This window comes from Oryza glaberrima, chromosome 1 (genome assembly GCF_000147395.1).
Source record: "Oryza glaberrima chromosome 1, OglaRS2, whole genome shotgun sequence".
NCBI lineage: Eukaryota > Viridiplantae > Streptophyta > Magnoliopsida > Poales > Poaceae > Oryza > Oryza glaberrima.
Window position 1 is genome coordinate 35213638 of NC_068326.1, and position 14236 is coordinate 35227873.

A 14236-nucleotide genomic window follows, 5' to 3' on the forward strand; every position below is an offset into this window, starting at 1 on the left:
CCCAAACCCAACACTTATAAATTGTTCCAAGTTTTGATAAGTTATAACTTAAAAAAGACAAGTTCAATTTCATGCTAAATCATATCAGCAATATATCAGCAATATGAGTAGATAATATTAAGAATTATCAAAATGTCAAGTGTTTGATTTGCTACCAAAATTTAGTAGAGCAAGTGGAGTGATAGTAGCTCAATTGATTATGATCCTTGTCATGGAACCTGTCCACCTATGTTAAGATCTTAGACTTGGCATGGTGCTTGCACTAACGACTAATTATTTCCGTGAGAAATATCTCTCCAACTGTTTTATGGAAATTTTTCTGGTGGCTGCTTGGCTTCTGTGGAAGCAGAGGAATGATATGATCTTTAATAGTATTTCTCCCTCCCTCCCAAGGTGGAAATAAAGTCTCAAGGAGGAACTAAGTCTACATTTAACTAGGCTTAGAGTAGCTTTCAGACCTTTTCTTTAATCATGGATTGATAACTTGTAATTAATTTGTACAGTTTTTCTTTTTATTAATGAAATTACCGTGGGGGACTCCCCCACTGTTTCCTGGTCAAAAAATTATTTCCGCGAGGGTGTGCATAGGAGGTAGAGTGTTCACATCGTGCTTATTTGTAAGGAAAAAAAAAAATCTATGGAACAAAACCATGCTATGCCCAGGGTTTACCTTATCGTTTGGGCCGGGGTTATCGCCACCCCGCGGTAGCGCGATAATCGCGATATTCGCATGGTTATCGCGGGCTGTATAGCTGAAATCATGTAAATGTAAAATAAATAGGGTAAAAAAATCAAAAATACGGTTGAATATGTGTAGAAAACTAGAAATTGAGAATAATTTGAAGAATATGTAGGATACTTAAGGCCCAATATCCTCTTCCTTTTTCAATTTGTAAACCATTTTTGGTTTTGCCCTCAAATTTGAATTTAGCTTACTCTATTTCAAAAAAATTCTTCACCATTGGCAACTACAAATCAACAACTACATCCATGAATTTTTTCAGTTTTTTTTATTTTTTCCGGAATTTTGAATTTGGTCAAAATTCATCCAAACTATATCGCCGGTTTCCCCTACCGTACCCCCGTGATAAGCGCGATAACCATGATAATCGCGCAATTATCGTGCTATAAGTGAAACCCTGGCTATGCCTTTAGATAAAAATAAACCATTATACATAAAAAAACCCATTAAGGCATGCAAAAATATTAGAGATATTTAAGGTGAAAACTACTATTTTATTGTATTCTCTTGCTACGTTTGGGATCTGACTCATGCATAACTCTGACATGTGACGTGGGTACGTGGCTTTGACCTTTTATGAATATAATATTAGTTTTTAGAGAAATGATAAATGAGTGGTGGTTGGGATAATAGTAGGTAGGAAAATTGAACAAGGGGTAGCTGGGGAAATTAAGGTCATGCTTCATACAACTACGCTCATTATATCATTGACACGAATTATTTGCATGACTAAAATATGGGCACGCCGGTTGGCGCTCTCGTTAGTGTACCTGGTGCATATTATTTAGAGTGTGTGTGAAAAACATATTTTAAGTTTTATGTTTTTCAATATAAATTAGTTTAGTACCATAAAGTTCCTATAAAAAACTTGCTAAATTTATAACATGCTTATTTTAAAAATGTGTTTGATAAATTTACATATGACTACCATAAATTAAAAAATGTGTATATGCAAACTTTTTATCCTGCTTTTGTCCTTCATATTTTTATAAATTCAATTACTTAATTTATTGTTTTATATTTCCTTCACATGTAGCAAAGTTTTCAAAGATAATTGTGAACTAAACTTCTCGCAAAAGCGATTTATAGTTGGAGAACCTCTAGAATCTGCATGTTGTGCATTTCCTTTGAATTTGTTTTTTCCTTACAGATAATTTCCTATATTTATGTCAAAATAGTTAGAAAGACTGTAGAAGTTGGATGTTGTGCATTTTCTTTTGTTTTGGCTTTTTTTTTCCAATGAATGATTTTCCTAGATTTATCTTACTATAAACTAACGTTGCCACTTGACTAGGAACCAGCCAGCCCATTCGATCTCCCGTTTGGGAGTTGGATTTTTGTTGCACGTAAAACGAGAAACCTTATTAGCATATGATTAATTAAGTATTAACTATTATAAATTTAAAATTTGGATTTATTTGCTTTTTAAAACAACTTCTACATAGAAACTTTTTAAAAAATTACACCATTTAACAGTATAAAATGCGTGCTAACAGAAAACGAGTAAGTTAAAGTTTAGAGTTGAAGAATAGACGGGCCTGTTTGGCATAGCGCCATAGCTCCAGCTCTAGCTCCACCTCTCTTGGAGATGGAGCTCAACCAAACTGTTTCGGCTCCACCTAAAATAGGAGCGGAGCTGAGTGAAATTCTCTCACAAAATGAACTAGAGTTGTGGAGCTGGGTTTAGGCAGCTCCACAACTCCACTCCAGACCCAACTCCTAGAGCTAAATCTAGGAGTTGGAGCTGTACCAAACAGGTCCGAACTTAGGCCTTAGAAACATCGATCGATTAGCGTGACAAATTATTATTTTATAAAAAACAAAGTTCACAAATAGCTTAGAATAGGTGGTTTAATCAATACATTATAATAAAGTTTTTTTTTGAACAAATTAGAAACATGAAGTAAATAATCAGTGACAAAATTCTATTGAATAGGACATGAAAAGAATGTACCAGGTGGTTGAGAAGCAGTACTTCATAAATGAATATACTTCGTGGATAATTTTCAAATACTACATATGTTTATTGAGAATTGATCAGGGAATGGATGTAAGAAGCAGAACATGCAAGCGTATTAGTATGCAACTTCTAAAAGGTGGAGACACAAAAAATATGTGAGACTCTCTTATCATTTAGTATTTCTCTAGCACCAAGTGACAATGTGAGCAACCCCTTCTCTTTTTTTATATAGCCATAGACATATAAGGCCAATCTAATCGAGAACTGTAAAGTAAGACATGAGGAGTAAAATTTAATTATATGGAGCACTCCGAGATTGCTCAATCAAATTCGGATCCCCTCCCTCCACCTGGTTTCCTTTTTTGGCATCACATTACTTTTCTATTTTAGTAAATTTATATACCTAAAGTTTGTACACCTCAAGTTTACACATCTAAATTTTAGAGACCCAAAGTTTATAAATCAAAAGTTTATATATCCGATTCAAATTTGAATTTAAATTCAAATATTTTTATATAAAGTATTTCTATACATCTAAAGTTTATATACCTAAAGTTTATAGACCCAAAGTTTATAAGTCAAAAGTTTTTATACCCGATTCAAATTTGAATTTGAAATATATCCGATTCAAATTTGAATTTGAATTCAAATATTTTATATATATAGTATTTCTATACATCTAAAGTTTATACACCTAAAGTTTATAAACCCAAAGTTTATAAGTCAAAAGTTTACATACCCGATTCAAATTTGAATTTGAATTCATTTTTTTTATATATAGTATTTCTATACATCTAAAGTTTATACACCTAAAATCTATAGACACAAAGTTTATAAGTCAAAAGTTTACATACCCGATTCAAATTTAAATTTGAATTCAAATATTAGTTTATAGACCCAAAGTTTATAAGTCAAAAGTTTATATGCCCGTTTTAATTTTGAATTTAAATTAAAATATTTATGGTGTAGTAGAAAGAGAAGAAGGGGAGGAGAAGGGGGGGGGGGGGGGGGGGAAGGGAGCGATGGAGCGTATAGAGGAGGGGCGGGTGGGTGATCGCTCATTAGCCTTGCCCAGAGCCCCCCACACCCCTCTGTGTTTGCTCTAGAAGGGACTATTATTCCAGCAAAACAACCGAGTGAGACAACAGGAGTAAAATAGCAAAACAGCCAGAGTAAAAAAAATAAAAAAACGTGGTCGGCAGGATTCGAACCTGCGCGGGCAAAGCCCACATGATTTCTAGTCATGCCCGATAACCACTCCGGCACGACCACTAAGGTGGAGATGGTTCACACATTTTTCTCTTTATCATGTTATCTCCATCAACATTGAACAGACACTTCTTAGTAACCTTTGGCATGTAATGTATCAATAGCTTAAACGAGAAAGCCTTTCATCCCATGCAAGAAAGGGGACATGCATGATGCATTCAACTCAACGGTTCAGGAAGCTAATCTTTCTCAATGATCATTGCATCTCAAAACTATACTGTGTACTACCTCCCTTTTTTAATAGATGTCACCGTTGACTTTTGTCACATGTTTAACTATTCATCTTATTCAAAATATTTACGTAATTATAATTTATTTTGTTATGAGTTGTTTTATCACTCATAGTAATTTTATATCTTATACATTTGCATAAAATTTTTAAATAAGACGAATGGTCAAACATGTGAGAAAAAATCAACGGCGTCATCTATTAAAAAAGGATGGAGTATGGTATAAGAAAATAAAAAGGAGACAGATTAGAGCAGGTACAATAGCAGGCTATAAGCCAGTTGTAAACATATTTTAAAGAGATAAAAGAAGAGAGAGAATAGCAGTGAACTACAGATTTGTAGCCAGCTACAGCACGGATTCCAAGACGTAATGTGTGTATGATAGATGGGACCAGGTATTACTAGTATAGTAAGCAACTATTGTATGAATTGACTATTACATTGGCTATAAAAGATTTGGAGCTAGTAGTGGGTTATACTATTAAACTTGCTCTTAGGGATACTTGCTATGGGCAGTTGGGCTCAACCCTCTAGGTATTCAAAGTAATCTGCGACCTTTTCATTAATCAAGCATACACGCAGTGACGCAGAGAGTATATCAGCACGGAAACAGCTAAATTAACAGTAGCGAAAGGAAGCTGAGCACAGTTTCAAACTCCCAATCTGTATGGTTACTTTGTCATATATACAGAATTACAGATACAATGTTCAAGCGCATATGGTAACACAACACTACAGAAGAAAATTATAAGGTACAAAAGAAACATGAAAGCTGAGAAGGCCTAAATGGCATCCCACATAAAGTGGGAATGTAACTACCTTCCACAACCAGAGGTGTATACTCCAAGTAGCGGTATAGCGGCTAGATCTTTAGGGACCAATATGGTATGCTCACAAGCCAAGTAACTTTGGACAATTGTATTACTAGTCCTATGCCGTCGATCTCAAGCTCAGATGTGTCCCAGCACAGGCCATGGGGTCACTCCATTCGCAGGAAGCAGAGGCTTCATGATCGGAGCTCGGCGTGCCATTGGGAAAGATTCATTCAGGCGTGATGCTTGGGCCTTGAACTGGGATGCCTTCTGCATAAGTCAATTAAAATTATTAAGGAACAGATGACAGTAAGAATCCACACAGAGCTAAGCTAAGCAATAATGGGGAACGCACTGATACCATGAACAACGTTAAGGGTCAGCACAATTATCGTCGACAAATCACATGGCATTACATTCAACAATTATGGAATTACTTGCATTTACATACCACTGTAACCTGTGCGTAAGGATATAAGTGGTTAACCCGTGAAACCCACTTATAGGCCAAAATAAACCGCAAACCCGTTTATTTTGACCTATAAGTGGGTTCATGCCCTGTGCGACAGGATGCAACCTATGCAGGCTCTGCTCTTATATAGTATTTTTTTTTTGAAAACCGTCTTATATGGTATTTGTCTCATATAAGCATATTACAGGATGCTCTTATGTGATCAGGCTCTACTTTAAGTCCTCCTAATCATCTTTCGAAGTAAGTCAAAGTTCAGCGCTTTGCCCCGTTGATACACGCGTGCACACGCAAACACAGGTAGGCGATGCACATCCTGCCACTAGTATGGCAGTACAAACTACAAAGTCACAAACAGAAAGAATTCTTTGTGCAATATTATGAGGACGATGGCGACAAGATTAGTACAAGGAGCTACATATTTTCTCATCAGCTTGCAACCATACTTAACTCATGTAATTTGCTTAAAGAAAAATGCAATCACCTATAGGCTCTAAAGGAGCTACCTATTGGCTATTGCTTACATGCTTAGCCAGTAATATCAGGTTCCTGAAGTAAAATGGTTTGTGTTTGGTTTGAGACTTGAGAACTGCACCTTTTGTTTTCAATGGATAGGGAAGTTGAAATTTTATGCTGTTTTCACCCTAAAATCAAACAAGGTACTCCCTCTATTTCAAATTATAAGTCATTTTGACTTTTTTTTTCTTAGTCAAATCTTTATAAGTTTGATCAAGTTTATAGAAAAATATTAAAAATATTTGTAGCATTTTCGAGCAGCATGTGGATGATACAGGATGACACAAACAAAATGAGACGCTTACACAAGCACAGTGGCGCAAGGTTGGAGTGTTTAACCCACGGCAAGGGCATGGCCGGGAAAGCGGCGAGAGGCCTCACCTTTTCGTCGAGGACGAGGCGGACGCGCGCCACGGCCTTGCTCTGCCGCCGCATGCGGTACAGGCGCCGCCCCAGCACGGCGATGCCGAGCAGCGCGACGGCGACGGGCATCGACCACACGCTCCTCGCCGCCCGCAGCGCCCACGCCCGGAGCACGCCCATCGGCAGGTGCCACCACCGCACCACCCCCGCCCCAGCCCCTCCGCCCTTCGTCAACGCGCCCTCGCCCGCCTCCACCTCCGCCGCTGCCGCCTCCACCGGCAGCGGCTCGGTGGCCTCGGCCTCCTCCCGCCTCTCCCCGTCGTCCGACGAGTCCGACCACAGCGCCGCGCGGTCAGGGCCGGGGAAGACGAGGTCGTCGGGGTCGGGCTCCACCCAGCTCGCGTTGCCGGACGCCACCCCCTCCTCCTCTTCCCCCTCCCCCTCCTCCTCCTCCTCCTTCGAGAAGGAAACCCTCTCCGGATACTTCACATCCGAACCAAGCTCGAAGTAATCGTACTTGATCGCCCCCGCCTCGTCATCGCCGCCGCCATCTCTCGTCTCCGCCGCAGCGGCCTCATCGGCGGCGGTGGGGGAGGCGAGGAGAAGCTCCCAGTCGTTGAGGTCCGCCGCTTCGCCGTCCATCTCGAGGCGAGGTTCGGGTGAAGCGAGCGGCGGAGGCGGTGGGCGCCTGGGCGGTGGGATTTGGGGAGGAGAGCGTTGCGTTGTGCCGTGTTGGGTGGGGAAGCGAAGGGAAGATTCGCGGGTTTGCAAGGGAAAGGGTGGTTATTTTCGCAGGGATACTTGGATTCTAGCGTTTTGGGTGGGAGGGGGAGGAAGAACCTGATTCTTTTTTTTTTTTTTGCACCATCCATTTAGGTCCCGTTGTTTTCTTATAAAGACATATTTTACTTTAGTATTTATCTGATTTTAAAATAGCTAAAATCAATTAATCACTTACTAATGATTTTTTTCCGGTTTACATGTTCCTACTTAATGTTTATGTTCTACACACAATTGTATTTATCTCGAAAAATAAAAATGCCCAATTGTATTACTTAAAAAGAATTGCACTATCTTCTTATTGTAAAAATATACAACGTATGATTATTCGTTTTATTTAAAATCTTAACGTACAAATACAAGAATATATGCATGTTTAAAATATTTTAATGATAAAATAGGTCACAATAAAATAAGTGATGCATATATAGTTTTAATAGGATAGATGGTTAAACATTCGATAACTTCATATATTTAAAATTAGAGGGAGTACAGTTTTACTACCTTTACACTCACAGTTATATATTATATTCACGTAAAAACAGTTTTATTTTTTATTTCTTTTCCTTGATAAGTATAGATGTATTTCTCATGATGTGTGTTCGCTGCTATAATTTAGACTCACCATTTACCGTGGCTTTCGGGTTCGGGTTGTCGTAGATGGTGAACATTGGAGTACTCAATTTCAACACGAGTATTGAAAGAAATGTGCGAGCAGGAGGAGGATGATGAAATGTGAAATGCAGCTAGATTTTTAGAGGCCTGCATGTCGAACCTGCGTTGGTGGCGGCTACGAGCAGAGCGTTCGTTGATAGAGAACCGCATTCACTGTCGATTTCTCTTGCAGGTCAAAAACCACATTTAAGATATTTTCGTTTTTTACATGGATCTGATTTCTCTGGTCACTCCGTGACAGAATGTTCAGTGAGAGCGAGATACTGGAACTACTCAATCATTGGCAAAAGAAAACGAACAAATCCTCCTGCGGTTTTAATATTCTGGCCAAAATTACTGGCTGTTGTCAACCCATTTTCGAGTGATCCTGAAACAGATGAGTTTGGCACTTCGAAAGGCAAGAGTCTGTCCACGTCGGTCTTTTAGCTCTTTCTGTAACCTCACCACGAATACGAAACTATATCAGTTCTGCTGCTTTCTGCAGAAAAGGTGCTTAGTTTATGGTTGATTAGTGATTACTCAACTTAGCTGAGAAAAAAAAAAACAGCTGATAAAAAGAGAATCTTCTTTTACCCTCTTTTGCAAAGTCGATTTTTTCTATAAAGTCAACAAACGTCGAAGTTAGGCCACCAGCAACAGATAGGCGCATGCAGATTAACAAATTACCAGCTGCAGGTGTTGCTGTTTTTGTAGGAATGACCCGTGTCATTCACAACCACCCGAATGCACACGAGCTCTTGTTTTGTCCTGAAGAAACGACGTCTTCAGAGGAATGATGAGGTTTGTTAGCCTACAGATTTAACGGAAGCTAATCCCTAGTTTAGCAAATCCATTAGCGCGTATCATGGCAATTGGCAAATGGAGCCTGTTGCTGATTTTGATTTGGAATAGTGGTTGGGATATTGGAGATTTCCGGGCAAGAATCTGGAGGCAGTGAAAGGTTCCGGTGGGCATCGCCGCCTTGGGACCCCGACCAATTCTTGGCTTCTGGATGATTCGAAGAAAATGAGCAAACCTCTCGAACGCCTCGCCGGCATTGAGCTCTGGTGTACGGCGGCGCCGGCGACCTGCCGGCGACGGGTCGCCGGCGTCGTGGAGGAACGCACGAATGAGAAGTTGAAAACGCCTTGGTTTCTTTTGGTTTTTATTACGAGAAGGGCGTAGTAGTAGTTGTTACGTTAAGCGACAAAGTTTGATAAATAATCTCTAATCGCGTAGACGGCGCCGGCGCCGGCGATGGCGTCGCCGGGCGGGAAGGGGCTGGTCGCGTGCAACGCGGCCATCTCCCGCTGCTCGCGCGCGGGGCTGCACCGGCGAGCGCTGGCGCTGTTCACCGAGATGCGCGCGCGGGGACTCCGCGCCGACGAGTACACCCTCCCGCCGATCCTCAACTCCGCCGCGCTGCTCCGCGCCCCGCCCGCGGCGGCGCTCCACGCGCTCCTCCTCCGCGCGGGGCTCGCGTCGCACCTCCATGTCGCCAACGCCCTCGTCGACGCCTACGCCAAGCTGTCCCGCCTCGGAGCCGCGCGGGCGGTGTTCGACGAAATGCCGCGCCGGGACGTGGTCACCTGGACCTCCCTCGTCACCGGGCTCGCCCGCGCCGGATCCCACGGCCTGGCCGTTCGCGCCTACCGCGACATGGTCGCCGCTGGGGTCGCCACCGACGAGTTCGCCGTCGCGGCCGTGCTCAGCTCGTGCGCCGGCTCGACCGCGCTCGAGCTGGGCCGGTCGGTGCACGCCGCGGCGGTCCGGTCCGGGCACGAGCCGTTCCTCTCGGTCGGCAACTCGCTCGTGTCCATGTACGCCAAGACCGGCTCGCTCCGCGACGCGCGCACGGTGTTCGACGCGATGCGCTCCCGGTGCGCCATCACGTGGACGGCGCTGATCGTCGGGTACGCGCAGAACGGCCGGGGCAGGGAGTCCCTCGCCGTCTACGCCGACATGGCCCGCTCCGGCTGCAGGCCGGACTACGTCACCTTCGTCGGCCTGCTCTTCGCCTGCAGCCACGCCGGGCTGCTCGACGCCGGCCGCGCCCACTTCCAGTCCATGCAATCCGAGCACGGCATCTCCCCGGGGCCGGACCACTACGCCTGCATGGTCGACCTGCTCGGCCGCGCCGGCCGCCTCGGCGAGGCCGTCGACCTGCTCGACCGGAGCCCGGCGGCCGAGCTGGACGCCACGGTCTGGAAGGCCCTCCTCGCCGCGTGCCGGACTCACCGGAACGCGGCGCTCGCCGAGCGCGCGGCCGGGATGGTGTGGAGGCTGGATCCGACGGACGCCGTGCCGTACGTCATGCTGTCCAACCTCTACTCGCGGGCGCGGCGGTGGGGCGACGTGGCGAGGGTGCGCGCGCTGATGAGGTCGCGGGGCATCAGCAAGGAGCCCGGGTGCAGCTGGGTGGTGGTCGCCGGCGTGACGCACGTGTTCCACGCCGGGGACAGGGATCACCAGCGGGCGGCGGAGATCTACCGGAAGGCGGAGGAGATGGCGGCGAGGATCCGGGCTCGGGGGCACGTGCCGGACACCGAGTGGGCGCTGCAGGATGAGGCGCCGGAGGGGAGGGAGATGGGGCTGGCTCACCACGGCGAGAGGCTCGCCGTCGCGTTCGGCCTCCTCGCCGTGCCAGCCGCCGCGCCCATCCGCGTGTACAAGAACCTCCGGGTGTGCGGCGACTGCCACGCCGCGATCAAGATGGTCGCCGAGGTGTACGGCAGGGAGATCATACTGAGAGACTCCAACTGCTTCCATCACATGAAGGATGGTTCATGTTCTTGTGGAGATTACTGGTAACTGGAGCTTAGTACGATTGTGTTGTCTTTGACCATTTTTGGTTGATTCACTCTATAGGCAATTAGGCATGTGCATAAGAGAGAGAACCAGCATTGCATTCCAACGAGCATCTGGAAGTCCTTTGAAAAATTGCTTGAATTTCTAGTAGATCAGATTGCATCAAAGATGACAGTGATGATGTACAATGGGCTAGTATGCTAGTATCAGAAGGCCGCATTTTACTAGAGAATCCTACCATTCTATTCATCGATCTCCTTTACAGCATCCTGCAAATAACATAGTTAAGAACAGTTAGAATTGGCTTTCGAAAAAGAGAAATTGAAACCCAAAGTGACCACTAACGAAATAAGCATATGTTCAAATACTGCCGAATCCCATTTGTTCAGTATGTGTGATAGATCATAGCAAGTCAATACCTTTGCAAGTCGTGTTACATATGTAGCAGCAATGGCTGTAAATAATAGCCCGATGCCCAGTGTCAGTAGCTGGCTGTTTCCTCCCAAACCGATCTCTGACTCATCTTGCTGTCAAAATGAGAGCCATGTCATGTTTGACGTAAAAAAAGCAGCAGTAAGAACCATATGTTATGATTTCAATAGTCAAGCCACCAGATAAGCATTTCAAGGATAGCATGTGTTCTGCTGCTATGCAATTATGCAAATAGAGAAGGAAGACAAGCAAGATCATTCGGTAATGACATGAAAAATCTCTCCTCACCCCAGACATACAAATGTCGAAGATGTGAACTGCTAAACTAGCGGTGGATCAATTCTACAGGCAGAAAATCGCAAGGGTAAAGAATTCATGGCTTTGAATTAAGACGTACACATATGCAATTCTGGATATGTAAACATCTAAAAATAAGTGTCCTTTGAACACTTCACTACAAAGCAACGGCGATCAGCAAACTGCAAAACACTCCCAGATTCATGGCATGAACCAGCTCTTATTGGATACAATACTATATGAGAAAGCACATATGGTAAGATACAGGCATTCGTAGAAAATAGAAACAAAGTACAAAAATACCACTGATCAGCCATTAGGAGCTGAAAGAGTTCTGTGGTTCAATAGATGTGGTTTTCATTGAACAGAATGGATGAAATGGCAATGGAAGTACGTTTGTGCTGGCAATGAACTAAAATAATTCAATGTGTTTAAGAACTTACAATTATAGCTCGTCCAAATGCACCAGCACTGACATAGGCCCATGATCCTGGAAGCATTCCCAACCAACTGCATGACAATGGTAGAAAGATATCTAAGCCAACAAGGTTTTGACAAAAAGGTACTATTGACGATCCTTCAATTTTTGCCCTTTAAAGGGATATAAGATTTGCAATGGATTATTGGTATCTTTAACGGGTATATGATTTTTACTACCCTTTTGGTCTTATAAATTGCATTACTACCAAGTAGAGTCGTTATACTGAGACCATATTGCCGTTCCTGTTTGTTTGACAGAAAATGCCATACTGGAATCATGGAAGAACAGGAGTTGGTAGAAACTAACCTTCCCAAGACATAAGGCAAGAACTTCACTGAAGTCAAGCCATACAAGTAGTTCCCAAGAGAGAAAGGTAATAGGGGACTAAGCCGCAGCAGAGTAACAACCTTAAATCCATTTTCACCTATTGCTTTGTCAATTGCCAGAAACTTCTTGTTTCCTTCAACCAATTTGAGAATTCGCTCTCTGGCAAAGTATCTAGCAATAAGAAAGGCCACTGCTGCAGCTAGCTGCACAGTTGGCAAAGCACAATAAGAAAATGCAGCTGAAGGCAGAGTTAACAACAGAATGCTGTTGATGTGGATTTACTTACTGTCCCGCTGATTGAGACAATAACTGTACCAGTAATACTACCAAACAATAGACCTGCTGACATTGTTAATGGTATCGCTGGAATCGCAAGGACCTGAATTCAAAGAAAATCATAGTATTATTATGAAGGTGAAGTTCCAATCCAGATGTCAAGAATATATGACAAAAGCCTGTACAAATGGTTGACAGGGCTAAATGTAGATCGTTAGTTTATTTCAGAGTTCACCAATATCAAACAAAGAAAGAAATGGATGCCCTCCATCAAGAAGTGGCTTTATCCAAAACAAAAGTGCCTATTGCCTACTCACTCATATTCAAACATTTTGGCACAACAAATTTACAAAGTGTGTGTGTGTGTGTGTGTGTGTGTGTGTGTGTAACTGAAAGGCAAAAATATCAGCCTTACACTATCACTGTAATTGACTAGCTAGTTTAGGTGAAAATTATAGAAACGAAGACACTGTACAGCATCAATGAAAGTAAAATTAGCTAGCAAAAGGACATACCTCCAATCCTGCATACACTAGTACAAATAAAGCATATCCAGCAGGGCCATAACCTGTCCATGCAAAGTACGGTCACATTTCAGGCAGAAATTCAACAAAGGACAATTAGTTGTGGAAAATAAAAATCTATGTTGATCAAACAAGACATTGCGCACATACGTAAATCAGCTATGTGCTCTTTATTTTGCCACATAGCACACATGGCAAGTTGAACTAAGCCTTATATAGCATGCTGACCCAATCAATTTTATACACTTTTTGAGAAACATAACACTTAATAAAGTGCGAAAACCACACTGACGTGCCCTAGTTCATTGGTTTTTGCCCTAGAGCATTGGCATCCAGCTTCCGGTTTGCTTTAGCACAAAATTAGCAAGGAGACACTTCAGTCTTCAGCAATAGACCAGTAGCATTTCACAGCACAATCCAAATAGAACACAGCTGGATTAGCCATTACCATCAATGAACCCGGAGAACTGGGTGAGGAAGGTGTTGATCTGGTCCTTGTACACGTATCCCGCCGCCCCGAACCCCCCTACGACTCCAACCAGCAGCGCCCCGGCGAGGAGCGTCCCGGTGATGGCCCCCGCGCCGCCGTCTCCCTTATCCTCCGCCGCCTCCTCCTCCTCCTCCTCCTCCTGGTCAGCGGCGGGTCGCCGGTCCTTGCTGCTGCCGCCGCCCTGACCGCCGCCGCCGCCGCCGCCGCCGAGGCGGAAGGGGACGTTGGGCGAGGCCTTCCGGAGCGTGGCCTTGTCGGGGTCACGCAGCGACGAGAGCGGCGGGTGGAACGCCCGCCGGTGGTGGTGGTGTCGGCCCCGCCGCCACGCCGGCGAGCCCCCGGGCGCCGGCGGCGAGAAGTGGGAGGAGAGGACCGGGGACGGGGAGAGCTGCTGCGGCGAGAGGAGGTGCGGCTGCCTCATGGGGAGCGGCGGCGCCGGCGCCGGCGGCTGCGTGGGTGGGGCCCGAGGCTGGCTGCTTCAGCTAGCGCGCGGGGCGTGCGGCCATGGGAGCTCGGAAGCGATAAGGCGTGGAGGGGAAGGAGCAGCAGAGGAGGGAGGGAGGAAAGCGGAGGAGAGGAGAGGGGAGGGGGAGGAGACGAGGCACGTGGCGGCGTGTGGGGCAGTGGTGCGCACGGAGGCTGGCAGGTGGGCCCCGTCGCCTGGTATCTTCTAGGGTAGCAGCAAAGCACCTGGCGCGATTCCTACTGTGTGGTTTCAAATTTCATCATCAAATTTCCTCCAAGTAGTTTTGTACAATTTTAAATGATGCTAGTGGTGATATCCTAGTATGCCTCCAACAACACAA

At 44.7% G+C, this 14236-nt stretch overlaps 3 protein-coding genes and 1 non-coding gene across 5 annotated transcripts; 1 reads left to right on the top strand and 3 right to left on the bottom strand.

Annotated features, from left to right (window-relative positions):
- Positions 1–3892: 3892 nt before the first annotated feature.
- TRNAS-AGA (transfer RNA serine (anticodon AGA)) lies at positions 3893–3974 on the bottom strand. The gene has a single exon. It is a non-coding gene; the product is annotated as a tRNA-Ser (tRNA).
- An 823-nt stretch (positions 3975–4797) lies between these two features.
- On the bottom strand, positions 4798–7209 carry LOC127764284 (uncharacterized). The gene is made up of 2 exons (XM_052289143.1): positions 6380–7209; positions 4798–5283 (listed from the first exon to the last, which is right to left on the bottom strand). The coding sequence occupies exons 1-2, from the start codon at positions 7001–7003 to the stop codon at positions 5152–5154; spliced, it is 756 nt and encodes a 251-aa protein (XP_052145103.1). The 5' UTR covers positions 7004–7209; the 3' UTR covers positions 4798–5151.
- Positions 7210–8539: 1330 nt separating this feature from the next.
- On the top strand, positions 8540–12206 carry LOC127760482 (pentatricopeptide repeat-containing protein At2g03880, mitochondrial-like). 2 transcript variants are annotated; one of them, XM_052284750.1, is made up of 2 exons: positions 8540–10602; positions 12071–12206. In XM_052284750.1, coding segments are annotated over exons 1-2 (1551 nt in total). In that variant the 5' UTR covers positions 8540–9052; the 3' UTR covers positions 12072–12206. The 2 variants fall into 2 exon arrangements, with proteins under 2 accessions (XP_052140710.1, XP_052140709.1); XM_052284749.1 differs by lacking the exon at positions 12071–12206 and having other exon boundaries at positions 8542–10635.
- On the bottom strand, positions 10675–13997 carry LOC127760483 (uncharacterized). The gene is made up of 7 exons (XM_052284751.1): positions 13389–13997; positions 12932–12984; positions 12427–12519; positions 12120–12343; positions 11776–11842; positions 11023–11130; positions 10675–10872 (listed from the first exon to the last, which is right to left on the bottom strand). Exons 1-7 carry the CDS (start codon positions 13849–13851, stop codon positions 10846–10848), a joined length of 1035 nt encoding a protein of 344 aa, XP_052140711.1. The 5' UTR covers positions 13852–13997; the 3' UTR covers positions 10675–10845.
- Between the last annotated feature and the right edge of the window lie 239 nt (positions 13998–14236).

Coding starts and splice junctions, on each gene's coding strand:
- LOC127764284 (XM_052289143.1), bottom strand. CDS start 7,003: ATGGACGGCGAAGCGGCGGACCTCAACGACTGGGAGCTTCTCCTCGCC. Junction 5,284..6,379: donor GCCTCGTCCTCGACGAAAAG/GTGAGGCCTCTC, acceptor TGACTTATGCAG/AAGGCATCCCAGTTCAAGGC.
- LOC127760482 (XM_052284749.1), top strand. CDS start 9,053: ATGGCGTCGCCGGGCGGGAAGGGGCTGGTCGCGTGCAACGCGGCCATC.
- LOC127760483 (XM_052284751.1), bottom strand. CDS start 13,851: ATGAGGCAGCCGCACCTCCTCTCGCCGCAGCAGCTCTCCCCGTCCCCG. Junction 11,843..12,119: donor TTGCCTTATGTCTTGGGAAG/GTTAGTTTCTAC, acceptor ATTGTCATGCAG/TTGGTTGGGAATGCTTCCAG. Junction 11,131..11,775: donor CATTTGGACGAGCTATAATT/GTAAGTTCTTAA, acceptor TCATTTTGACAG/CAAGATGAGTCAGAGATCGG.